This window comes from Nothobranchius furzeri, chromosome 10 (assembly GCF_043380555.1).
Source record: "Nothobranchius furzeri strain GRZ-AD chromosome 10, NfurGRZ-RIMD1, whole genome shotgun sequence".
NCBI classification, from domain to species: Eukaryota; Metazoa; Chordata; class Actinopteri; order Cyprinodontiformes; family Nothobranchiidae; genus Nothobranchius; species Nothobranchius furzeri.
In genome coordinates this window covers 47744090-47769981 of record NC_091750.1, presented here as the reverse complement: position 1 = coordinate 47769981, position 25892 = coordinate 47744090, and the positions used below count along the sequence as shown (strand labels likewise).

At 42.0% G+C, this 25892-nt stretch overlaps 1 protein-coding gene across 1 annotated transcript; it reads left to right on the top strand.

Moving 5' to 3' along the window:
• Positions 1–2237: 2237 nt before the first annotated feature.
• Positions 2238–22170, top strand: LOC107386483 (forkhead box protein O1-A). Its single transcript, XM_015960902.3, has 3 exons — positions 2238–3037; positions 20540–20731; positions 20840–22170. Exons 1-3 carry the CDS (start codon positions 2459–2461, stop codon positions 21965–21967), a joined length of 1899 nt encoding a protein of 632 aa, XP_015816388.3. The 5' UTR covers positions 2238–2458; the 3' UTR covers positions 21968–22170.
• Positions 22171–25892: the final 3722 nt, after the last annotated feature.

Sequence of the window (25892 nt, the reverse complement as noted above, 5' to 3'; positions counted from 1 at the left end):
TAAATAAGTTTTAGTCAATTAGTGAAATTTGACAACAAAGATTATGAGAGGATGACAGTATAACCTTCAAAATAACCATTTATAAATAGCTTTTACTGTTAACTACACAAGGGGACAACACTGGTTATTTACGGGAGGAAAAACTTTTTAAAACCCATCATCTTATCTTCAGTCAGGGACGCTTTTATCTCTAAACACCTTTAAAGAGACAATGTGTAGTTTTTATTATTAATTTCTGGAAATATCCATCAAAATGTTGAAAATGAATTAAATGATGCCCAGTTATTAAAAAATATTGGCAGCTTTATAACATGTAACCATAAAAATCAGGCGTAAAACACATGGAGTGGGTCTAAGTCTCTGGGCGACGCCATATTAGGTGCCATGTTTCTTCCTACAGGAGCCAATGAGGACAACAGGCATTTACGGACTTCTAACAAACGAATACAAAACTTTCACCGTTCCTAAATTTTGTTGTTTTACACATTTACCTCTTCACTTGTTGCCAGTGATGAAAGGGAGTCTGATGTGCTCGTTATTTTGCTGAAGATTGTACTCCCCAGGGCTTTTTGACCCTAATGGGCATCTATAGATAAGGTCTTAAGCCTGATTTATGCTTCTCCGTCTGCATCAGTGCGGAGACACGCAACACCATTATCCGTCCTTGCGTAGGGCTCCGGCAGGCACGCAAGTACGGACAGAGTCGAGCCCACTTTTTTAAACATCCGTCGAACGAGACGGATTACGCAAGCTTGTGATTGGCCAGAACGCCGCTGTTGTTTACAGCGCCGCCATTGCAAAGAGAGCCGAGGATTACTAGCGGCAGACACGGAGAAGCTTGAAGAATACCTCGCGAAAAAACTCTAAAAATATGAACGTTTAATTCTCCCGTGACTGAAGGAGTGAAAAGATGCGCAGCAAGCGTTTTATTTGTGGACGGAAATGACAGGAAACGTGGGTTTAGAGGTGGGGAGCGCATGAAGTGGTGGGAGAATGAGAGACAAATATGTCCGTGTTAAGTCTCTTATATACACAAAAAACACAATATAAACACACTATCTTGGACCGATACATGACAGGATACCACAGAACAGCGCTAGGCCCTCTGTTGTCCTGTCGGGCAATGGCTTTGCAACACTCTCCAGGAGACGGAGAAGTATGAGAGCAAAACGCTTCTGTCAATCCGCGCGTGTCTGTCCCTTGCGGAGCTGACGGAGAAGCATAAACCAGGCTTTACCCCAACAGAAAAATACTGCTTGCTTGCAACGATTTAGGTAACTACTGCCCCCATATCGCCAGCACAAATACACACTGTCACTTTAAACACAACCTACTATGCTGTTGTGTTTGTGTCAGATCAAATGTGGGGATTTTCAAACTTCATGGAAGCATCGCACTTGGCCACAAGCAGTGGCGCTTCCAGAAAATTTTCACAGGGGTGAGCAGATGGGGCTAGAGAAATGTTAGGGGTGGCACACTATTGGTCTCCATGGTAGCTTTGGGAGAGTTAACCTTTGGTGATGCTCCTTTACTCTTTTTCGTTAAAAAAAACAACATGCCTCCAACACGCTTACCTCAAATTTGAAGAACACAATTTTTCACAAAAACTATAGATTTAAACTTTTGTTTAGAAAATGGTGAGCAGCAGAGACATACACACATTTTATACCATACGTTTATTTACTCAATAATTGTATATTTTATTGGGTATTACATTTATGTTTAATTAAATAATATTAATTTATAGTACATTAATATGAACATCGGTCTCCACTGATGTGGCCACCCCTTGGGGTTACAGCTGGCAACAAGTCTCTGATGTTATTAAAGCACTGTGGTAAGATCTAACATAATAAACAAACTTAATTCTATTTTATTGTTAAACTTATTTTTATTGCAGCTGTGGTGAAATATTTAAATCTTCAGCAAATCATGAAACCCATAAACGCATCCCGACACCTCTAAACCTCACAACTTTAATTGCCCGTGACGTCACAGCAGAATTACATTTATTTTAAAGTTTTTGTTGTATTATTATTTTTTTTTATTTGTCCTCGGATCACACAACACGTGTTCACCAGACGAGTTCAACCCACCTACGAACAATGAACGTAGCATGGAGTTGTAGAACCCTGAAGACCGACCCTGAGAGCGGTCCGTGAAGGCAGCACCAGACTCCACTACCAGGCTAGTTAAATCGTGACAGATCGTTGGACTTCAGAGTTGTTGATGCAGGAAGGTGTGAAGTTCTGAGAAGATGCAACACTTCGCTGTTGTGTAAATGAAATCGTCTTCCGTTTCGGCGGGTTTACTTCTGGCATGTTGTGTTTAAATGCAATATGTAAAATAGTTTAAAGTTGTTTTTTTTTTTTGTTCTTGGCTGATTTAGTTTTTCTTCCTTTTTAAAGTTAGTGTTTATATTAAAAAAAGTAAATAAAACATCTCCGGTGTGACCCAGATGGCCGAAGCACCGCCTGTTGACACTGACCCAGACTTCGAGCCTCTCTCCCGGCCGCGCTCCTGCACCTGGCCGCTGCCCCGGCCGGAGCTCAGCGACCCCGCCGGCTCCAACACATCTTCCCCGGCCACATCGGTGCAGCAGGAGCCGGGAGGAAACGCCGAGTTCATCAGCAACCTCGGCTTGCTGGAGGAGGACTATGAAGAGTACGCAGAGCAGAAACCGCCTTGCGGCACTTTTCAGTGTCAGGGGCTAAACTGCGTGCATCTACAGCCCCCTCACCACCACCACCATCACCACCACCACCACCTCCAGCAGCAGCTGCCGGGTCCGCAGCTGTCCCTTCAGTTACAGGTGTCTCCTCCAGGGGTCCCACCTTTGGGTGGCTCCGCTCAGAGGAAGATCAGCTCGTCCCGTCGCAACGCCTGGGGGAACATGTCATACGCTGACCTGATCACCAAAGCCATAGACAGCTCACCCGAGAAGAGGCTCACGCTGTCTCAGATTTACGAATGGATGGTCAAGAGTGTGCCTTACTTCAAGGATAAAGGAGACAGCAACAGCTCTGCGGGCTGGAAGGTTAGTGTCGGTGACACAATCTGATAAATGACTTCTTTTTTTTAAATCACAGCTCCTGTGTGGCATCCAGAGCGGCTGGCATTTAGGGGCATCTTTATGTGGTCAAGTCTTTGGGCAGTTTAGTCCAGGCTGCACTGTTGCAAATAGAACCCTTTTGAAGGGTATACCTTGATAATAATCTTAAAGCTGTTTGATGTAAATACTGTACATGAAGTGGAGATGCCAGATCAAAATGTTTAAGCTGCTGCAAGTGGGTCATTAAGACCATGAGGTAACCACTACCTGTGTCTCACTCCCTGATTGCAAACCTTAGAGTCAGACAGGAAAGTTTAGGTCTGTGGAAGCCTGAAAGTGCACTCTGATGGGATTTGAGAGTAAATCATAAGTCTTGCTGCACATTCTGATGTGTAACGTGTAAAAAGTTGAAGTAGAAGTCCCGATTTTGGTTTTGTCATGAAGGTACCGATATTTAAAGGTAAGCTGATGGTTGATGTGTGCTCCTGATTTTCATGACCGACCATGAATATTTGCATGCTAAAATGTCACAAATAACGTCAGATGATGCACAAAATTTCTGAAGCACAATCAGTTCTTGAACACTGGGGATGTGCCTGACTTCAAATCAGCTGCACTAAGGAGGTTTATCGGCTGACGCCCGTAAAATAGGGTAATTTATTACTATCTGAGCGACTGAGCTCTGAACAGAGGGGGGTTTTCTCACCTGTTTTACTTAATTCCAATTGATGCCAATCAGAACACAAGAAAAATAAAAATGCTATTTTCAATGTGCAGAAATGCTTTTGATAGTTTTAAAAATGTTAAAAAGAAAATTGGTCTGTAACCTTTGAAGGTGTGGAGCTGTTTCATATGTCAGAACGAAAACATACAGGTCACCTGACCAGCCTGTGTTAGTGTAAACACACAAATGCATAAATACTAAAGGAAAACTGGACTCTCAGTGAGAGAAATAACATCTGGGTGCTTTAAAATCGTTTATTTCAGCTTTAACATGTGAATTCAAGTCTTCTTCCTTGCTCTGAGGAAGCTACTCAGCCATGATGGGATGAACTGCACACACAAAAAAACTGACGAGGCATGTCAAAGCCTGCAATAAAAACGTGAGTCAAATTTCTTTCCAGCCTCACAGCCGTTCTAGTAACCTCCACAATTTAGTAATTTCAAAGCTGTCAGGAAATGCCTTCGGGAAACCTCAATCAAATATAGTTCCCATTGTTTAACATCCCCCACGTTAAAAAACCCCTGATCACAGCTTCTGCTCTGACTTCTGGCCCGACTGAACCTCCCCTGGTTTATCTGCACCGTTTCTTACGGGCCGGAGCGGTGATGGGAATCTTAACATTTTTTTTATCAAGCGGAGGCAGCATGGAGTAAAGTGTTCAGATCTCCCCTCGACAATAACAGGAGGTGACACAAGCAGCTCAATCAAAGCTGGGGGAGTGTGTCGGGGGGGTGCAGGGAACGACGTCAAACATCCTCCATTCCTGAGTCGTGTGCTCATATCTCCGTGTCCGTGTCTTCTAGAGTTTCCTCCGCGGATGCTGAGGCTTGGAAAAAGGGATCACCGCTCTTAATCCCATCACTTCCTTTTGTTTCCTCTCACTGGCCTTTTCACTGAAGGTGTTCGTCATAAAAAGGACCACAAGTTTCACGAGTGACAGATCTTAGGGTTCGTGTTCGACCCCGCTGACACCTAGGTTCACTCTCAAGAAAAAGATTTTTGTTCCGCTTCAATAAATAAAATAAAGTTACATTTAGCAAAAACAAAAGCACCAGCCTGTCCACCTTTTATGTATCTTTGCACCACAGCAGTCCTAAATGCTGCCACTCTCGCCCGGCTTTGGAACCACTGGCTAGTGGTTATTTTTACACTTTCCTGTTAAAAAAACACACCAGAGCACCCCCCGCCCACCCCCACCCCCACAATCAACTATGATGCATTTCCTGGCGAGCGGATGGAAAACAGTGCCATGTGTTAACATCTCCAACCTGCAAAACATGAGGGGCAGGACTGAAAAACAGGAGCAATCCATGGGAGTTTAGTGTTTTTTATTTATAATTCCACTTCAGCTTTCCTGCCTCCAGGCTAAAATAAATAATCTGAATGTTTTGCATTCAATTCATGCCCAACATGTCATCCACTTCAGATGACAGAAAGCCTTTGACCTCAGTGTGGGTGGAGGGCGTTGAGTTCAAAGTACCTCAGAGATTACACCAACTCCAAACTGGTGAAGGGTGGAGCGCAGGACCAGGGCGATGCTCGTGCCTTCACAGCTTCCTGCTTCCCTCATAACACGCAGATTTCTTTGTTTTTCTTCTAAAAATTGTGCAGCAGCTCAGTAATCATGATACCTCGGCCACTAGAGAGGGCCCCTGGGAGGTGTGTGTGTGTGTGTGTGTGTGTGTGTGTGTGTGTGTGTGGAGGGGTGTGATTCTCCTGGGATGTTGGTTGGTGGGTTCATGAGCTGCCAGCGCTTAACGTGCGACAGAGTTTCAGTATGTTACTGGCACCGTGACTGCTTTTCTCAACAAACTGTGACGCCTGATGGAAAAGGAAGTGGCGCCCTTGAGTTTAACTGGCGCTGAAGTTCGATTCTGATGGTGTCTGCTGCAGTTTGGTTGGCAGGTTGCTGGACCGTTGTAATGAATGTGTTCTTGTGCAGCGATTTATCTCTCATCTAGCATGGCCATCAATAGGTCTCTCAGCACTGTAGTCTGTTGATCCGGCTGTCTGGTGCCCAGTGCTTGCATGCATCAACTCTGGGAACTAATAACAGATAACACTGATAGTATTTATTCAGGAAGGAGGCGAGGTGGCTCTGCCTCCATGTCAGCAACGCCCCTCAGATCAACAAGAAAGGGCTGATCAAAGAGGCCATCCCTGGGAGCCATCACATGAAGCTCATGGTTTCATAAAAATCAAATTTAATGCTCCTGTTCTTTAATGTCAAATAATCAGGTTTAACAGGAAAAGATTTTAAATAAATGATGAATGATGATGTAAATGACCTGCACTCATATGACGCCATTCAGAGCCAGAGCACTCCAAAACGCTTTGCACTACAGTGAATCATTCATCCATTCACACACTAGCTATGTTTACATGCTCCAAATTTCCCCTATCCCATTCAAATCTTGGTTGATCAAAAATCCTAAATCTTGTTTACATGGACACTAACTGAAATGATGCCATGAGTAAACACACACCAAGCATTCAGTCAGGTTGAATATGTTCAGCATGCGTAGAGTTGTCTTTCCCAGAAGAAAACCGTAAACATACACCATCTTGTCTGCTCATCTTTCCCCCCGCATTTTATTTTCTTATTCTCCAGCTTTGTCCGTTGACTTACGCTTTTCCTTCGTTATGGATCTTCTTCGCGTTTTCACCTGTATGCTTTTGTTTTTACTGATCACTTTAACTAAGCTAGATGCTCTGCTGCTGCTCCTCCTCCACAGGAGACGAGAGCAGGATAATGTATGGCGAGTGATAACGTAGAAATGATCCCCCGCTCACACCGTCCCCCAGCTCCTCAGACTTGTCCTGAGCGGTTGCAAAGGCAGAAAAACATCAAGCTGAAGTTGCACATGTGCCTTGGGTGTTATTTTACTGCAAGAATCCAAATGAGTGTGTTCATGGATATCAGTCGGAATGACGATTGGACTAAACCACACCTCGGGCCATATCGGATCAGAATATTCCAACTGACATGTTTACATGAAGAATTTTTGATCTGCTAGAGCACTCATTATGATTATTTGTTCCCATGTAAACATAGCTACTGATGGTGATGAGCTACAATGTAGCCAGAGCTTACAGGGCGAACACCCTACTCCTAACCCCTGAGCCATCACTCAGGAGGAAAAACGCTTTTAAAATGCTAGTGAGTTTTTTTCCCAGAGGTCACCATCCTCAGGTGGAAACATGTATTGCACCTAAGCTCCTCTCCACTTCTGCGATTGCAGCTGGAAACAAAGAGTGTTTCTCAATGTCAAGGCGCCTGGCCTTGCGAGGCGATGTCTTGTGAGGCCAGGCGCCTTTCTTTCAAGGACACTGTCCTTCCTTGGTCAAAGAAAATGGTTAAATGGAACAGGCTTGCATCACGTGACCACGACTTCCACGGCAGTCACGTTACTGTCTTGGGAGATAACGTTATATTTTATACGTATTAGTTTCAATATAAATAAATAATGAGCTTTTTACTTTTTAAATTGTGTATATATTTGTTAAATTAAATAAATAAGCGAGTTACAAGCAGCTAGCCACCAAAGCTGCAACTACCAAGGAACTAACCAACCATAGATAACTTCTTAGGATCTAAAAAAATATATTTTAAATTAGTTGACTTACTTTTAAACTTGAAATTTGCCCCCAAAGTAGCTGCCGGCTTTTGATACGCCATCCTTTTGAAAATACTGCGATGTATTCTGGGTCATTTTTGACCAAGGCTAGGCCACAAGACACCTCCCGTGTATCCTTGCTCAGCTAGCTACACGGCTAACAAACGGAGAACACACGCCTCGGTAGAACATGAACATTGGAACACATCTTGTCAGCTCCTGATGACGTATCACCTAGGCAACCGGGGCGGGACCAAGACATTAAGGCAAGGTTTCTTGGCATTTAGAAACAACTTAGGCCTCTAGCTGAGCAACTGATCTGAAACCAATGGCGGGGCACTAGGACGCTTCCCCACCAGTCTCACAGGAAGAGGAAGAAGAAGATAGGAAACCCAAATATAAAACCAAATATGCAAAATAAACTAAACGATCTAAACATCATACAGATTATATGTGCTGTGTAAAATGTGCATTTAAGTGTAATTAAAAAATGTTTTCTTTCATTTTTACCACGACCGAATCGTCTTGTGCTGTATTTCCTGTTCTTTTTTGGGTGCAGCAGTCTTTACCACAGACTTATGCATGCAAGCTGGATCCCTTCAATACAAAGAATAGGAGAGCCTTTGGTTGCAGAGGTTTGTGACCGAAACATTCGCAGAAGACCGGAGTCTCAGCTCAGGATGTTCACCTGGAACCAGAAGCTCTCCACAGCTTTGATTTCCTAGAAATGATCTTCATCTAGAAATGAAGCTCTCTTTGTAATTAATTAATGTAAATTAATTGCAGTTTATAGCGAAAAGAAAAACTTAACCCATTAAAGCAATTTAAAAAAATTTGAATGAATTTTGGTGGATGACATAATTAAGCAACGCAGACATGAATTATAAACGTATTGTATTTTATTATAGTCTGAAAAACTGCAATTAATGCAAGAGGTCCACTAAAAACTTCAAGTGGCCCCATGAAGAAAGAAAGAGAGGCTTGGGGCAGGGGCTTTCAGAGGGGAGGTACTGTGGCTTGAGGTGAGTGATCAGCTGTTGGGCTGGTTATTCTCTGGAGCCTATGCTGTCTGCTGTCCACATGTGTGAGTCAGAGGAATCCGTGGCATGTGGATGTTTGCATTGTTCTCTAATTTGCACGGGATAATAAACCCTCTATTGTATAATTTTCACTTGGTCAAGTTCACTGGAACATGTAAACGGAGTGGAATCCATGAAATGTGAAGAAATCCATGTAGACAGAAATTGAAGTGCATTAGATGATTAGCCTTTTAAGCTTTTTAATAACTGGCTTTTCATAAACAACTGAGAGGTTGAAGATCATTTCTAGGAAATCAAAGCAACAGGTCTGACTGAAGTCACTGCTGAAATAGGTCACTCAGTGTGATGCTCTATGTTAATGAAGGAGCCTTCATTATGCTCGGGTTCGTGCAGAAGTGACGAGCTCTCCACACCGGGCTGCAGTGCTCTCCTTCTTCGGCGTGGCTTATAACCGCTCGGCTCAGGTCCCACGCTTATGCATCCGGGGTCAGAGGAGAGACGGGGGAGGGGTACACAGGAAGACACTGTCAGGAAGTGGCTTGTCCTTTCACTGTAATCACTTTGCTTTCCTTTTGTCACATGAAGCTCGTTATAAGAGAGGATGGTTCTAAGGGAGCACCACTGTTTTGTTCAGAATGACAATAGGTGAGATATGGCAGCCTCCAACTTTTCTTCACATTGTGATATTTTCTCATTAAGTAACAGTTTACTCACAAACCTAAGCCCCTTAGCATATTTTTTGTGTCATCTTTCACATTCACGTGTTATTTAATGGATTCACAGAAAAACTGGCCTTGCTGGGAGGGTTGCACATTCTGCACCACCATTTAATGATGGAATTTAAACCAAAATGTTTAGTTTTAATAACATTCGAACCACTTTTGGGGAAATCTCTTAGCTTGAGAATAACATTATAACAATATCACACAATATAGCAAGACCATGCATGATTGGTTAGCACTCAGAGTATGTGGTGAAAGCATTGGCTTACAGAAGAAGAGCTGAATCAAAATCCAATGGGCAGCTCTGATCACCGCCATCTTGGCTGTGTCACACGTCTTATAAAACCCAGACGATACAAAAATGGGCAAAGAGATAGAGATGAGAGCATTGCTCTGAGGGTGTGTGTCAGCCATGACACCCAACTGTGAGCTATGAGCTAACTGAAGCTAACGGAGCTGGGTGCCGCCGTCGCATGGCTGATGCTGTCACACGGCTGCCATCGCGTAGCTGCCTTATGGAGACGAGAGTGGCAGATTTGTGGATCTCTGACCGCAGGGTTGATGCATGCTTCCCGTTAGAGTCACTCAACTGCGTTTTTCTGGCTAAAATACCCATAAAACCTCCATTAAGTTAGATGAGCTCAAGTTTTAGTACCAAGCCCTACCAACACATCACATTTTAACCCATTTTTGACCAAGCAGTGTTATGTTAAAGCACAGCATTTTGCTCTATTCAATCAGCAAATTCAAGCACATAAACATAATTTTACTTATAGATAAAAATGGAGCTGAGACTTCTTAGCAGTTCTGTTAATGCAATCAATACCACAACTTGCCCTCTTTGTCTAACAATTCCACAATTAACATCCAAACACGAACACACAGAGGACACAACTAAAGTTCAGAGAATCAAAATGGCCGAACATCTGTTAACGCGAGGCGAAGGCCTTCCTCGGAAAGAGCTGCTAGCATTAACTCTGATGGCTCATGCTAACTGTCAATTCATATTCATATTCAAAATTTCAAGCATTTAATTACATGTAAACAAATGAGTTGCAACAAATCCCCCCCCCCCCCCCCCCCCCCCCGAGTTATCATGACTGTAAAGTTGACCTATTAAACCTGAAATGTTTTTTGTACCAGGCTGTAAACATGTTTATTTCGGCTGTGAAAATGGCATTTTTTAAAATGGGGGTCAATGAGAATTTGCTCTGTTTTGGAGCCAGACTCTAGCGGATGAGGACGGAACTGCAATTTTTGTCATTTCCTGGTTTGCCTCGGGTTCTTTAGGCTGGGCTCCTCCCTTCACTGTCAAAAATAGGGGTACGGAAAGGGTACATTGTTGTGCCCCAATGGACAAAAATGACATTAACTCAGGCTAAGGACAAATATTGTACCTCAGGGTGTCTGTACTTTTTTTGCTGTGTGAAAGGTACATAAATGTTCCTTAGTAGTAAAAGATACACATTTGTACCAATTCTTTCAAAAGGTACAATTTCTGGTTATGATAGCTCTTTCGGTAAAAAAAAAACATCCATTAGGAAATCTATACTTCTCAAAAAGATTTCATAGTTTCATCATTCACCATTTTTCTAAGCACTGGAAGATAGTCGTTAAATTATTTGTTGGATTAAAAAAATTAACAATAAATTTAAAAGAATGTGTTAACTAATTCATAATTTTTGAAAAGAGACAGTGTGGCTCAATTTTGTTTTGAAAGCATAAATATTGGGATAACAAACATCATTCTAATAGCATTTGATAGCTTTTGGCAAGGACTATTGATAAGTTTAACAGGTCGGCATTGTATTTGAAAAGCAAATAATTGTACTTTATAATTTGTATCTGTGTTCTGATATTTTCGTCATCTTGAAATAAAAGCATCCACACACAGTTTCACAGTGGTGTTGTGGTGAGTGCAGTTGCCTTGTAAGTAGGAGGTCCCATCTGCAGTCTCTCTGCATGTCCTTCTTTTTTGTACTTTAAATTAAGGATACAAATTTGTTCCCTAAGGTACGGGTTTGGCATGTAAAAAGGTACAAATTTGTACTCACAGTCAATAGTACAAAATGGTACCTTTGAGGGTACCACCCCAGTGACAAGACATTGCACCCCTAAAGGCAGAGGTGTGACCAAGTCAAGTCCAAGTCCTTAACTATGATTTTTCAAGTAATATTCAAGTCATCTGTCCAACTTCCATTTAATGACAATGATAATAAATAAATTCCAGAAAAAAAGCTTCTTAAAGCTTAATTTACTGTATTTGCTCAAACAAGCAGAAGGTGTAACTGAAACTGAATGATTTATGATTTTTGTCCATGTCGTGCCACTTTTGTGCTAAAATATCAAATATGCTCAAGTCATCATCAAGTCAACAGATGCAAGTCGATTCAAGTCGCAAGTCATCAGCGTTCAAGTCTTGAGTCAAGTCGTAAGTCTTTATCAAAGCAAGTCAGAAGTCATTAAAATAATGACTCGAGTCCAAGTCATGTGACTCGAGTACACACCTCTGCCTAAAGGTACAATTCTGTACTTTAATTTCTGAGTGTGTTGGTTGTGAGTGATACTCAGCCATACCACACTACATTGGGCTAAATATCTGTAAAAGTGACAACTGTAGGCATTTTTTTGTGTTTGGAAAAGTTTATTAGCTGAATGGTTGGACTTCCAAAGTAAATCAGTTGCAAATAAACATCCAATAAAGATTTTCTAAACATTTAATTAAAATACATCCAGTGAAACATTAGTTATGTTGCTAACAGACAAACAAGCATCCACTCACAGGCAGTCAACATACGACATCTGCCCCAGCTGAACTCTTTGTAGTTGTCGTCTGGATAAGCTTACTTCCTCCTTTCATCAATAATGTGAATTTTAAACATGGACAATTGTTCTTGTTTCCTCATCATGGACTTTTGTGCAAAAACAGTAAAACTCATAATGCTTTAGGCTGAATTGCATGCATCGCTGATGGGAGACAATGAAGTATTCATTTTGAAAAGTTTACAAACAGTTGTAAGTTCCAAGAACTTGGGGCAGAAGTGAAGGGCAAAAAAGTCTCGTGAAACAGCCTCAGAACTGTTTCCATGGAGATGATCACAAGAGTTGACATCATTTTTAGATATTTTAACCATCACAAATGTCTGAATCCATCTCTACTGTTATTATTTTTGTCATAATGAAGACCGGGTCTCATCACATATGTAAAACCAGGTTCCTGATTTGAGAAGCTGCTGTTCACCAGTGGCCTGTCTCCTGGGAGCTCCTCTGTCCTGTCTGTGGTTGCCTCTGGTGCTGTGTGCAGCATGTTTGGCCTAATTGCAAGTGAGGCCACTTTCACTGTGGTTGCACCTGTTGCTGTGACCAGGTCCTGTTTGTGTATTTATTCTGCGACCGTTACTGCAAGCCTCATGCTTCGCTACACAAGAAACAGCAGCTGTGTCAATTGTTTTGAAGTCCAGGAGGAGGACTTGTTTCATGCAGCAGCTCATGGTGATGAGAACGCACATCATTGATGATTCAGAGGTTTCTGGGTTCCTGTGAAATGTTGTACAGTGGAGGATGGTTCTCCTGGAGCTGGAGCTTTGGGATTGAGGTGTGTGAGATGAGTAGCAGCAGGGGAACTCACAGATTATTGAGTTCTGCATTTACACCATTTCGGAGGAGAAAATGGAAATGTATCAGGTCAAAGGTCAGTTCCTCCTTAGGCTAACTGCCTTTGGCATTCTGATCAAACGTTTGGTGGATCATGTTGGTCCTCATATTTTATTATCATCCACTCCTGAGAGGTGTTTGCATGTAGTGTATGCAAAATATCCCATAAACCACTGCATGAATTTCTGTGAAATCCTCAGAAAGTGTCACGATGTGAGCCAGGAGGAGGTTAGGACCCAAGATGCAGTAACCAGGATGAGACGAGGCAGGAGTTGTAGAAAAAAGTAAAGTCCTTTATTAGGGAGCAATTGTCCAAAAGTAAATCCAATAGGGCAGGAAGCCAAAACCAAAAATCCTAGTATGAAAACCAAGAGACCTAGAGACAAGTGCTCCTTTAAAGAGCTGACCTGGAGATATCCAAAAAACCAAGAGATTTCCAAATACCAAGAGACCAAGAGAGGGACCGAGACAACGCTGACACAAACAACGGGCCGACAACACATTGAGACGCAGACAGGGTTTTATACAATGGGGCAGGATGATTGGGAGATGAGCTGCAGGTGCGTGGGGAGAGAGAAACCAAGGAAACCTGGTGAAATCAATTACTAATTAGGGAGAAGAATCTAAGCTGGGGGGGGGGGGGGGGGGGGAAGTAAAACATAACCTATGAATAATAACCAAACCTAAAGAGTAGACGAACAAGATAAAAAAAACTAATGATCTGAGGAGAAAGGGAGAACTAATGCACCAGTGGGGAAGGAACCTAAAAGAGAACCTGAACCAATGAAAATAAAAAACTACAGGGAAAAACTAGCTAGATAATATAAATACAAGGAGAACGAAAGAATAAGTGAACCTGGGAAACCTGGTGGGAGTTGGAGACAAGAAGGGGCACAGGAAGCTTGGGTACACATGAGGGGGATCCTAGAGGGACACCTGGAGGGGTAGGAGACCTAACGGGAGAACCTGGAGTGGGCTGGGGAACACAAGGAGGCACATGAGGAGCACACGGTGACACATATGGGGAACCTAGATGGTGCTGGAGAAACACATGAGGGGGGCGCAGGATGCAGACCATGACAGAAAGAAACTATTGGATGAACATCTAGAACTGATTTGTTGATTTAAGGTGGCCTCCACAGCAGATCCCTGCACTGGAACCGGGACCCTGCAAGACCCAACCCAAATCTCATATGAGCGGGTAAGACTGTTGTGGCTGGGAGTGAGCTGCTAGAAATAAACTCTGGGTCCAAAATATTGTCTGTAGACTGGAAAGTACAACTGCAGTGGTATTTCAGTATATGTAAGTCAGTCAGGAGCTAAAATCTGATTTGGAGGAAGACAAAAGTCTCTCATGTGCAGCGACCAACTTTTAGGTCGATCCAGGTTAATCTAATGGTAATAGGCTGGGAGTCTTTATCGTGGTTAGAAAACCAAACTCAAATAGAGTTTGTTCCACTCCTGTACAGTAGGTGGCGACATGCACCTTTTCATGTCGGCATTCTTCCGGTTAGCTTATTGCCGTAAACAACAACAAGCAGTAGACAGAGGCTAGTGGGAGTGAAGCAGACAGAATTGAAACGGGACATTCACAATGGCTGAAGGAATGGACAAAAACAATGCTGCAGCACAGCTTATGTGGTACATATCCTGTTTGATGGTGTTGCTCATGTTACTTTGTGGCAATGGTATTATCAGAAAACTGCTTCCGCTGTATAAAGCGACCGTCCTACTGGCTTAGTTCGGCTGACCCGTTTACATGCAGAATGTATTTGGATTGCTAACGCATTATCTGGGTGCTTCAGCTCGATTAGAACCAGTCTGTGGTCAGCCAGACTAACCCCGGGTTTCCACGGGAGCCGTCAGCAGCACGTTACTGCAGCAGCACGTCTTGCTCGCGTAAGCTGCTGCTTGGCCCTTCCCACGAGACGCGAAGCAGCAGGGGAGCAGCTGTCACCGACAGAGCACGAAGTCACACGAGTGACTTCGTCAGTAAACACAAAAACAAGCAGGAGAAAATTACAACATGGTTTGTGTTTTATGTTCTGTCCGTTTTATAATCGCCAATACGGACCTGAAAAACAAAGGAGACTGCTAGCTAGGTGATAACTTCTCACGGGGACGCACAGTTAGTAACCTTTTTTAAAAGTAAAGCAACCGGAAGGCAGTACGTTCTTTATTCTGAACATCTCTGTAGCTTCTCTCCATTTCCGCGTCCGATTTCCTGTCTTTCCTTCCCCAAAAATGTCGAACTTGACCCGTTTCAGAGGCGTCGCGCGTAGAAAATAGAACCGGCGCGTAAAGGCCGCGACATGCTGCTCCTGAGACGCGGCCGACTCGCGCTGCTGACGGCTGCTGACGGCTCCAGTGGAAAAGGTTCTGTTGACCACAGCGGTTCCTATCAGCAGCTATGACGTGCTGCTGCAGTAACGTGCTGCTGACGGCTCCCGTGGAAAGCCGGGGTAACGCGTTTACATGCAACAGAAAAAAAATGACGTAAGTCTTTTTACATTGCATGAAATTGCAAGTATTTTTAGTTTTAGTTGCCATCACAGCAAAATAAAAGCCACCACACTTTCAGAAGGATAAAAAAATAATAATAATTTAAAACAATGTAACATAATTTATTTTTGGGATATACCGGTACATTTAAACAATGTAAATACGAGACATATATAGTCTATATTTGCACATGTCTTCTAACCATAATCACAGCTTAAAATGAATTTAAATATAACAAAACTTTAAAATTTTATTTTACTTTGAAAAACCAGTACTGCCGTTTTTTTCACGTCTGTGCGGTGAGCTGCTCTCACGAGTAAAAGAAAACTACAGGGAGAGAAAAGGTGGAAGAAAGGTACCTTAGGAAGAAGGCATTTTTAGTTCAGACCTGTGAAAATGAGCTTCATTTAAACGCATGCTGCTACATTTGAACAGTAACGTAGTTAATATGGTTCATCATTAATGCGGTATTCCTGACCGTTTCAAACAGCATATAGTTAATTGTCAGTTAATTTTCCCATTCAGACTCATTTCTGGTTGCATTTTCAGATGAGTATATTAAAATATTTTCAAAAGAAGAGGCTGCAAACTGTGTCAGTAGGTTACAAGTTTGTAATGTCATTTGTACAGTGAATATGTGAATAAATGTTCACCAAAAAACAAACAGTCTCATGTCTCAAAACGACCGTCTCCGTACGTCTCTGTCCCCCACCACGGTTTCAAAAAATCCTAGAGGAAACCCTGAACACCTGTCACGCTGCGAGCGCCGAAGGACTGGATCCAAGACGCAGAACCTCAAGGCAGCAGAGGTTGTACAAAATAAAAATCCTTTTATTAGGAAAAACAAAACTGCAGGACTTTAAGCCAAAAAATCTAAAGTTCTATAGACAAAAACAAAAGCTCACTCATGAGCCAGGTAGGTCTATAGAGGACAAGGCAACGCTGACATAAGACAGTGAACCAATAATCACTGGAGACACAGACAGGGTTAGATACCCAGGGCTGGGTGATAGGAGATGAGGAGCAGGTGCGTGGGGAATTGGGCACAGGTGAAACTAATAAGTAAACGAATGATATGAAGTGGGGAAGGGAACACACACACTAAAGGAGACTAAAGAACTGAAATCATAAACCTATAGAAAACTACAGTGGAGAGACAGGGGGAAAACTTGGAGGGGGCTGGGAACCAAAGGGACACAGAACATTACAACACCCCTTCTTTGTGCTGCCATATGGGTCTCTATAGCCTCTATAAAACCTCCAAATGTGAAAAAATTGCATCCATACATTTTCTGTCAGTATTTGGTTTTAGAAATTATATAGCTAAAACAAGTCCCTCGTTTGTGACATCACAAACGGGAAAGTAGAAAATTACCTCCTCAAATGTCCAAGACAGAACTGCTGCTTGAGGAGCAGTGACTCTACTCTGAAATCCCCATCCAGATACTGGAACTTCTCAGCTTACAGCAACCTGAGTGGGGGGTGGGTGGGTGTGGCCAGCTCCATCTTGTTTTCTTATGCCAGGTAGGTTCACATCAGCTGCGAAGTGCCACAAAGTGGATCGCTCACGAAATTTGCACGCTGCCCGCTGCTCCCCGCTGTTCCCCGCTGCTCCCCGCTCCCCTGTTCACATCAGGCAAGAATTTTCGATGACTTCTGCTAAATCCATCTTTTGCTGTAAAAACAGCATTTAAAATTGTGGAAACTTCATGTTTCTCTGCAGGAGTGCGTGTGTGTGTGTGTGTGTTCATTTTCATTTCTCTAGTCTGTTAAGACACGTTTATCAGTCGTGGTTTTATTTAGAAAAATGTCTTTATTTTGTTAAATTTACCAGCCTGCCTTATCAGTTTTGGTTTGACTTCCTGCCAGAAATGACACGGCTCCCTCACTGCTCGCGGAAAAAAACTAGAGCACACTCCGAAACGATCACTGCACGGCATGAGCCTTTGTCGCGCTTTGCTGCACCTTGTGGCTGATGTGATCGAGACCATAGGGTAACAAGGGCGCCGAATGGAAGTGTTCTTCGTTCCCCGGTGCTTCGCGGCGCAACGTTGCGCTTCCGTGTCTGATGTGAACCAGGCGTGAAACTGACAGAGCCTTGAAGCGGCTCATTATGGAGGGTACTGAAACTTTCAGAAATTAAACTGCTGAAATCACTTTATGTGATGGAGATTTTTGGCAAAGAACTTAGTAAGCATGTTTTGTGTCGACCATAGAGCTACTATAACTGAAGTAAATCCCTAAAATGGCCTCTCTAAGCATTTACTCAACTTTAGTTTTGTTCAGACTACCAAAACAACAACATCAAATCATCACCTCTACAACACTAACTAACTAACTAACTAACTAACTAACTAACTAACTAACTAACTAACTAACTAACTAACTAACTAACCACCCTTATGTTGATCCCCGTAACAACCATTTATGTAAGTCTGTGTTCTCCATCCTTTCTATCAGGGAACTTCCCTGGTTTACAAAGGGTGGTGCAGAGCGGGTACATTTCATGATGCTTTACATTCTGATAACAACAGAAGAACCGTTTAGAGATAATAAATCGGACCACCTTGGGTCAGGCGTGTGTAAAGTCTGAGTGGGGCTTCTGAATCAGTGAAGCAGAGGATTTCTTTTGTTCTCATTGAGCTGAGGTGAGTCTGTCTCACACAGGGATTATCAGAGAGGAGAAAGCCTCTCTGAAAGGTGCAGTCACGCAGTGATCTATTGTTGCACTAATCAGAGGGTGTAGGCATTTGCATATCAGCACAGGATCTCCGCCTAACTTCAGAAAGACGTGCCCTTTTGGTTAATGGAATAAAAGTTGGTTTGCAGATGAAGCTTTGTGCTGCATACTCGGATCTCAGGTACTCCTCTGAGTCATTTCCTGTCTTCACCTACAGATTGAGATCATTTAAGAAGAAGAAGAAAGAGGAGGGGGAGAGAAAAGGTCATGAATGAAACCAAGAGATGTCAAAATGAAAAATTGGGGCTGTGCAAAAAGAAATTCCACCTTAACTCTCTTCAGTTTTCATGTGCAGGATGTCCTCTGACACAGGAAGTCTTATTTTTAAAAAGTCAGTGGAAGAGAAGGGAGGGGTCTGCATTGGCTGGTGGGGTGGGGTCATCAGGGTTGTCATGGTGAGTCACAAAACAGGTTAAACCCCACAGTGTGTTAGGTCTATGCTCCTCTCTCTGTTTGCATGTCTGCATGAGAGCAGGCTGAGGAGCTCATGTTCAGCTCTCTCTGAACTCATTGACCCGATGTCTGCAGGCAAAACATTCACCCTCCTCATCTTCACAGCGAACTCTGCAACCTCTCCTTACTCCGTCTTTTGTGCTCAGTTCAGTTTTCTCTCTATGTGCTGAACTTCTCCACTCAGAGCAGACATCCAAGCCACCCTTTGGGCTCTTCTCTAATTATTATAGGTTACGTTGTAATGTTTTGGCCCGTTTCCAGTTGAAAGTATTTGCCATTTTCTATTTAATCAGCTACAACTCAAAATGTCTTGACCGGTTTTTCTGCTATTCTGATGAGACATGCCATAGACCTCACCTAAAGCCACCACCCACAGAATACTAGACTATAGTTTTAAATAAAAGCATCTTCATCTTCTTGCTTTGTGCATCCCTGCTGTGGTTGGGGACATCTGGCTTCACTAAGCTGCTTTCTTCTTCAATTGGGCGTTGGGGGGGAATCCCCTGCTGGAGCATCATGTAGGTCTTTCATTGCTCCCTCCATCCAGAGCAGCAACGGTTCTCCATTAGAAACACATTTTGTTGAGAGGCTTTGCCGACAGATTGTCTTTCTGTCCATTAAACAAGCATTGTTTGTCTTCTTGACTGAGTTACCACAGGAGGTGGATGTGTGTTGGTTTTAAGCACCGTAGCATTAATGTAGACTTTAGCTGCACACGTCTGGACAAGGACAAAAGGGACACAGAAAGAGGGACTAAGATGTATCAAACCAGTTATATGAAGTTTGGCTGTTTGGGGTTTGCAATAGTATCTTCATCAGACGGTTGCAGAAGTGTTGTCAGGCCCTTCTTTACCTAGACTATGAGTGTTGGCAAAAAAATAAATGCAAGAAACAAATGCGAATTTTTATCTGGAGATGCAACAGGATGGATTCTCTTGAGTGTCAAACCTTCAAAAACATTGCAGCATTGGTGTGATATTTGTTCAAATTAGCAAATTTTCTAGTTGCTATTTAGTCTCAAAGTATCATATTTGTGTTGTCACTTTATTTCCAATTTAGTCGAACTTTTTTTGTGCTCGAAATATCAAATTCTTTTTCTCCAAAAAGTCAAAACCTTGGTCATGAACCCTTCCCAAATTGGAGTCACAAGGACTTTCTTCCCCCTAGGACGATACATTTTGCTGGACGATATATTGTCCAACAAATTATTGACGATAAATGATATTATTGTCGACATTATCGAGACCAAAATAACCACACAAGTAATGTTAATATATCATAATGATGCAAGCGCAGCCATTAAAATGCAACAATTAAACTTTTCTTTATCATTGGAATGTCCAGAACTTCTAAACAAACAAACAAACAAACACAAACAAACAAATAAATAAATAAGGACTCTCACTCTGTCAGAAAATATTGCATCAAAAACAATAAAATAAACCCGGTCTCTCCAAAACAATAAATACAATTCCTATCTAGTGTCAACAACCAAAACTGCTCTTCAATAAAAATAATAATAATAATACAGTTGTACATTTCTTAACTTCGATCTATTGAGGCTGGAAAAATTGAGTTAATTTCTATCTATCGTATGATTAATTGATTTATTGATTATCGTCCCAGCCTTACTTCTGACACACAAAAGGTAAAACTTGCTTAACTATTGAAACACAATCAAAATGTCAGCGACATTATAGCAAAGCCCGGCGACCCATGCAAGGAAGCTGAGTGAACTTTTTGAAACATTTTGGAAACTCCCTGGTGAAAGCCCTCTGTAATTTGTTGCCAGCGGTTGCAGCTCAGTGAGAAACAGTTTCACTGCTGAAGCAGCAACAAACACGCTGGATCAGAAAACACAAGCTACAGTAAAAAAAGTGAGAATAAAGAAAGACATACAAGTATACGGACATGTGAGACAAGTGATCCCAATAATGCATCATCATTACTTACTAAGTTCATTCACTGCTAAACCTGAACTGAAGTCTTATAAGGATGACTTTGTAATCTGAGTATCTTTACTTGCTCCATCCAGAACTCCATCAGACACAATCTGTCCCTGCACAGTCGCTTTGTGCGCATCCAGAATGAGGGAACGGGAAAAAGCTCCTGGTGGATGCTGAATCCAGAAGGAGGAAAGAACGGAAAGTCGCCTCGACGTAGAGCTGTCTCCATGGACAACAACAACAAGTTTATGAAGAGCAGAGGGAGAGCCACGAAGAAAAAGGTATGGAGCTCCACAAACAGTGTGTTTCACAGTCCTCCTGATCGGGATTACTTTTGTCCTATTATTATGGCAGTCCATTAAAGCTCTTGCTGTTATTTCTGTCCTTAGATGTCTCTACAGGACGGGGTTGAGGGAGGAGGAGGAAGTCCTAGTTCCCAGTATTGGCTTGGAAGCCCCAACTCTCACAGCAATGAGGACTTGGAAACCTGGAGTTCCTTCAGAACTCGCACCAGCTCAGACGCCAGCACTCTGAGTGGCCGGCGTTCACCTTTCCCTTCAGAGCAGGAGGATCTGGTGGAGTCTGATGGGCACATGTTGTATCCTGGAGCACCAGGGACAAAGATAACCGCCACCCTGCCCAGACTCTCAGAGGTGACTGGATCCATGGGCCAGCATGGCTCTGAACATGTCATGGAGAGTTTGTTGGATAACCTTCACCTGCTGTCTCCTGAAGTCCCCCAGCTGGGCTCCGACTCTTCACACTCCTCAAATGCCACCATGCTCCAGAGTAGCTCGTACGCCTCCACGGGCTTCACCCAGGGTTATCCAAAGTGCACGTATGGCCAAATAAGGTTGGCACTTCCAGAGAACAAACCTGGCTTTGGAGTTTATGAGAACCAGTTTATGAGTCCGGCAGGCCTTCTCAAAGAGCTGCTGACTGCTGACGCAGACACCAGTAGGAGCACAATGCCTTCCACCAATGCACGAGTGGCTGACGGTGGAAAGCCAAGTTGCCTTCTGTCCACTTACAACAGTCAGAGCCATGTGGGGGGTCAAAGTGGGGTAGAAATGCTCAATCCCAGTCAGAGTCATCCAGGTCTTCATGTAAACCCACGGGCTATACATAACCAAGGTCGTGCTACCTCACAAAACTTGACTGGCTGCAACATGATCCCCTTGAGTAGTCTAACCAGCCCACGGGGGCCTTCTCAACGACTGAGCGAACAGAGCACAAGCATGCGGTCGCCTCACCGACATCCAGCACATACCAACGCTTTCTCACCACGCTACAGCAGCAGGGAACTGAACTCCGTTCACAACCACGGTCATCAAGAACGGCTGCCCAGCGATCTGGACAACATGTCCATCGAGATGTTTGAATGTGACCTGGAGTCCGTCCTCCATGACACCCTCATGGATGGAGGTTCGCTGGACTTTAACTTTGACCCTGCAGGTGCACCCCATGGGTTTTCCCAGAGGGTAAAGACCAACACACACAACTGGGTGTCAGGTTAGAGCGGATTAAGGTAGGGACACTGATAATCATCCTGGTGGCACACCCAGACTTGAGATCCGTTTAAAAAAGAAGTTTGTACAGTTTTTATTATTATTATTATTTTCTGAAATGATAAAATAAAGTGGATTGAAATTGTTGAACACTTTACAAGCAAAGGAGTTTAGTTGTTAAAGTGACAGCTTCATGGCTGACTGAACGTCTCAGCAAGTGGTGGATCCTGTTGTCGGGTTTGGTCACGCTGTAATCTGTAGGCGGGAGATGTTTACGTTATCAATTATAGGAGATTGATACGAAGGTCAGCTTTGTATTTCTACTGTAAACTTGCTTAGAAACCGAGTCTTTGACTGAGATGAATGAATCATTTATTTTACTGTATGGAGGTATTTATTCCTATTTTCTTTTTTATGTGGCAACCATTATACGTACTTTGTAAAAGTTCTGGGTAAAAGAATGGATTATGTTTTCTTTTCCCTTTTTGTCAATTTTATCACCAAACAAAAGTTGCCTTAATAAATGTTTAGGCCACAGTTGAACAATTTTTTTTTTGCCAAAAAATGTTTCTTATGCTTTTCTGTAAATAATAATTGTTTTTTTTTTGTTGTTGTTGTAAATAGCTGTGCTGATATTTAAAGAATTTCATTTTTCTAAGATTTCAGGCTAACAAATGAGCTTACAGTAGATCGACCCGCTGATTCAGAAGGAGAAATTTAAAATATTCTATAGACAAAAACATTAGTCAGCACTGCATGTTTGATTGTGATTTTATCACAGGAAAAGCATGCGTGACATTGTAAAGCAACAGACATTTGCTGCATCCGCTGGAGCTGACATCATGAAAATTGGTACCTCTATAGGTCTGTCTGTCTGTCTGTCTGTCTGTCTGTCTGTCTGTCTGTCTGTTTATCTATCTATCTATCTATCTATCTATCTATCTATCTATCTATCTATCTATCTATCTATCTATCTATCTATCTATCTATCTATCTATCTATCTATCTATCTATCTATCTATCTATCTATCTAATATATATATTATATATATATATATATAATATTATATATATATATATGTGTATATATGTGTGTGTGTATATATATATATATATATATATATATATATGTATATATATATATATATGTATATATATATACATATATATATATATATATATATATATATATATATATATATATATATATATATATATATATATATATACATATACACATATACACATATATACATATATATATACCTGTAAATTTTCCATGAAAAACTATAGAATATATGTCTGTGAACACTCATACCTCAAGTAATTTCCACCTTTGACGAGTTGTAAAAGGGGTTTTTGCTTTTTTCATTTTTGTTAGCTGTGTTGTGATCTCACAGTCATTTGTAACATCTTCTGTGGTTATTTATACATTTTCTGTTTTTTTCCTTAGTCTTTGCTAAAATAGGTCATATGTGACCTTTAACCTGTCTATCTTTGGCACACTGCAGTGTTGCTCGGGCTTGTTACGTTTCAACAGATTAAATGCAGAATAATAGATTTTTAGATGTAACTTTTTAATGTTGAGAGGATTTTTTGGGCACAAATGCTTTTACCCGAAGCCACATTCAGGTTTTTTGTATATATTTTTTTATAAAATCAGTTTTTTTGTACAATGTATAATTAAATCACATTTACTATTAAAAGAAGCAAAACATCTACAGCTGTCTGGTTTTGTTTTATTAAAAAGTCACTCTTGATACTTTCAAATTCTCTTTTTCATCAATGATGCAACTTCATATAGCGTTCTTAAACTAAGATTCTTGCTGCTCTAGCAAAAGTACTCCCTCTCTCCATGACTCCTCGCCTCTTGCGGTGTGTGTGCACACACCAACATGTTGAAGGATCACGGAGCCTCCAAGTAAACACAGTTGTTCCATTATATCAGCCTGGCTTACCTAAGTATTTACAGTGTTTAGTTACTAAACAATTAAATATCAGACAAACTCAATTTAATTATTTTTTCTCAAAGCGATTACATATCTCTGAGGTCATTGGTGTATGTACTTGTATAAAAGCCTAATACAGAAAAGGTAAAGTGCAAAAAAATAAAAAGAAGGAGAAAACTTGTATTTGATTTGAACTGAATCTGGTTTGAGAACCTCTGTTTTATAATGCTCTGTTGGTTTCTTCAAGACACAACCTCATTGTGCACCAGGGTGGTTCAAAGTTGAGTGTGATGCAGTAGTGGTGAGAGTCGGCACCTCCAAATCTGAAGCTGTGGTTCTCCAGGAGGGAGGAATGTTTCCTCTGGGCTGGGCATGAGTCTCAGGAGGACCAAGGATGAGAGATGGATCCAGAGATCCACTTAATGAGGGTGTTTGGTTTGTCACAGTGTTCTGTGTTCTGCGTTCTGACTCTTAAAATGGTCATGAGATTTTGATCTTTGATGACAAATCCAGATCTTGGATGCAAACAACTAAAATGAATTTGAAAATCTCATCATCTAAAGGCAAGGATAGCGTAGAGCTGCTCCTTCTCATCGAAAAGGGCCAGCTGATGCAGGAGATGATAGACGAAGAAACACTTGGATTAGACTGGGGAGGGTTGTGGTTGGTTTAGCATCCAGGAGAAAACAGAGCATGTCTGGGCTTTGAGAAGCTAGCTGTTAGCCAGCGGTGTGGACTCGAGTCACATGACTTGGACTCATGTCAGACTCGAGTCATTATTTTAATGACCTCTGACTTGACTTGATAAAATCTATTAAGACACAACTTGACTCGGACTTGAATGCCAATGACTTGAAACTTGAATCGACTTGCATCTGTTGATTTGATGATGACTTGAGCATATTTGATATTTTAGCACAAAAGTGGCACGAAATGGACAAAAATCATGAATCATTCTTGGTTCTGGGTGTGAACTTGTTCTGCTAAATGCAGCAGCACTTTGTTTATAATTAGTTTCAGTTGCACTTTCTGCTTGTTTGAGCAAATAAATGAAGCTTTAAGAAGCTTTATTTCTGGAATATGTTTATTATCATTGTCATTAAATTGAAGTTGGACAGATGACTTGATTATGACTTGAAAATTCATAGTTAAGGACATGGACTTGACTTGGACTTCCAGATCATTGACTTTGGACTCAACTTGGACTTGGTTGTCTTTGACTTCAACTTGACTCGAGACTTGAATGGAACGACCTTCTGGCTTTGAATCTTCTCAATTGTTTGTAAGTGAGTCAGGTCCCATAACCTAATGTTCAAGCCTAAAATTTTATTTTCAAGATTTGTAATCCCATTTCTCAACGCAAGATGATCATTGGTCACAAAGGTGGTGTAGCTTTCATTTGTTTTACATTGTTTGGTGAATAAAGTGCATTGGTAGAGCCTGGCACGCAATGCTTCATATGTACAGTATACTCTAGCCACGACCCATAAACAGAGCTCGGTCATGGGAGGTACTTACATTCTCATTCAAATGGTTTCTGCTTGTAATTAGACATCGCCAGGACCGATCAGCGCAATGAACAATGTCACAGACAGAAATCAGTCAATTGGGCAGTCCGACATGCACTGCTGAAGTGGTAGAAGATGAAGAAGTACCTCTATCTGCTCATGTCTGAAAGAAAAGCTCACGTCTAATTTTGTCTAAAGTTGATGCTGAAGCCATTTCAAAAGAGCGCCAGTCGTGAGCTGCTGCTATTGTTATTGTTTTGCACCATCACAGCTCTGGTACGAAGCCCACCCAAGCACAGAGCACTGTGATTGGCCTGGCCTAAACTTACATGAGCCAATGGTAGACCTGCTGAGGCTGCAATGGATGGCTAGACCAACCAGCAGAGCAATTTTTTTCCTACTGCTACATAGGCTATAGAAGATGCACCCCTACCCCCCCACCCACCCCCCACCACTGGGCCAAGCCACCCACTACTG

Coding starts and splice junctions, on each gene's coding strand:
- LOC107386483 (XM_015960902.3), top strand. CDS start 2,459: ATGGCCGAAGCACCGCCTGTTGACACTGACCCAGACTTCGAGCCTCTC. Junction 3,038..20,539: donor ACAGCTCTGCGGGCTGGAAG/GTTAGTGTCGGT, acceptor TGCTCCATCCAG/AACTCCATCAGACACAATCT. Junction 20,732..20,839: donor GGAGAGCCACGAAGAAAAAG/GTATGGAGCTCC, acceptor TTCTGTCCTTAG/ATGTCTCTACAGGACGGGGT.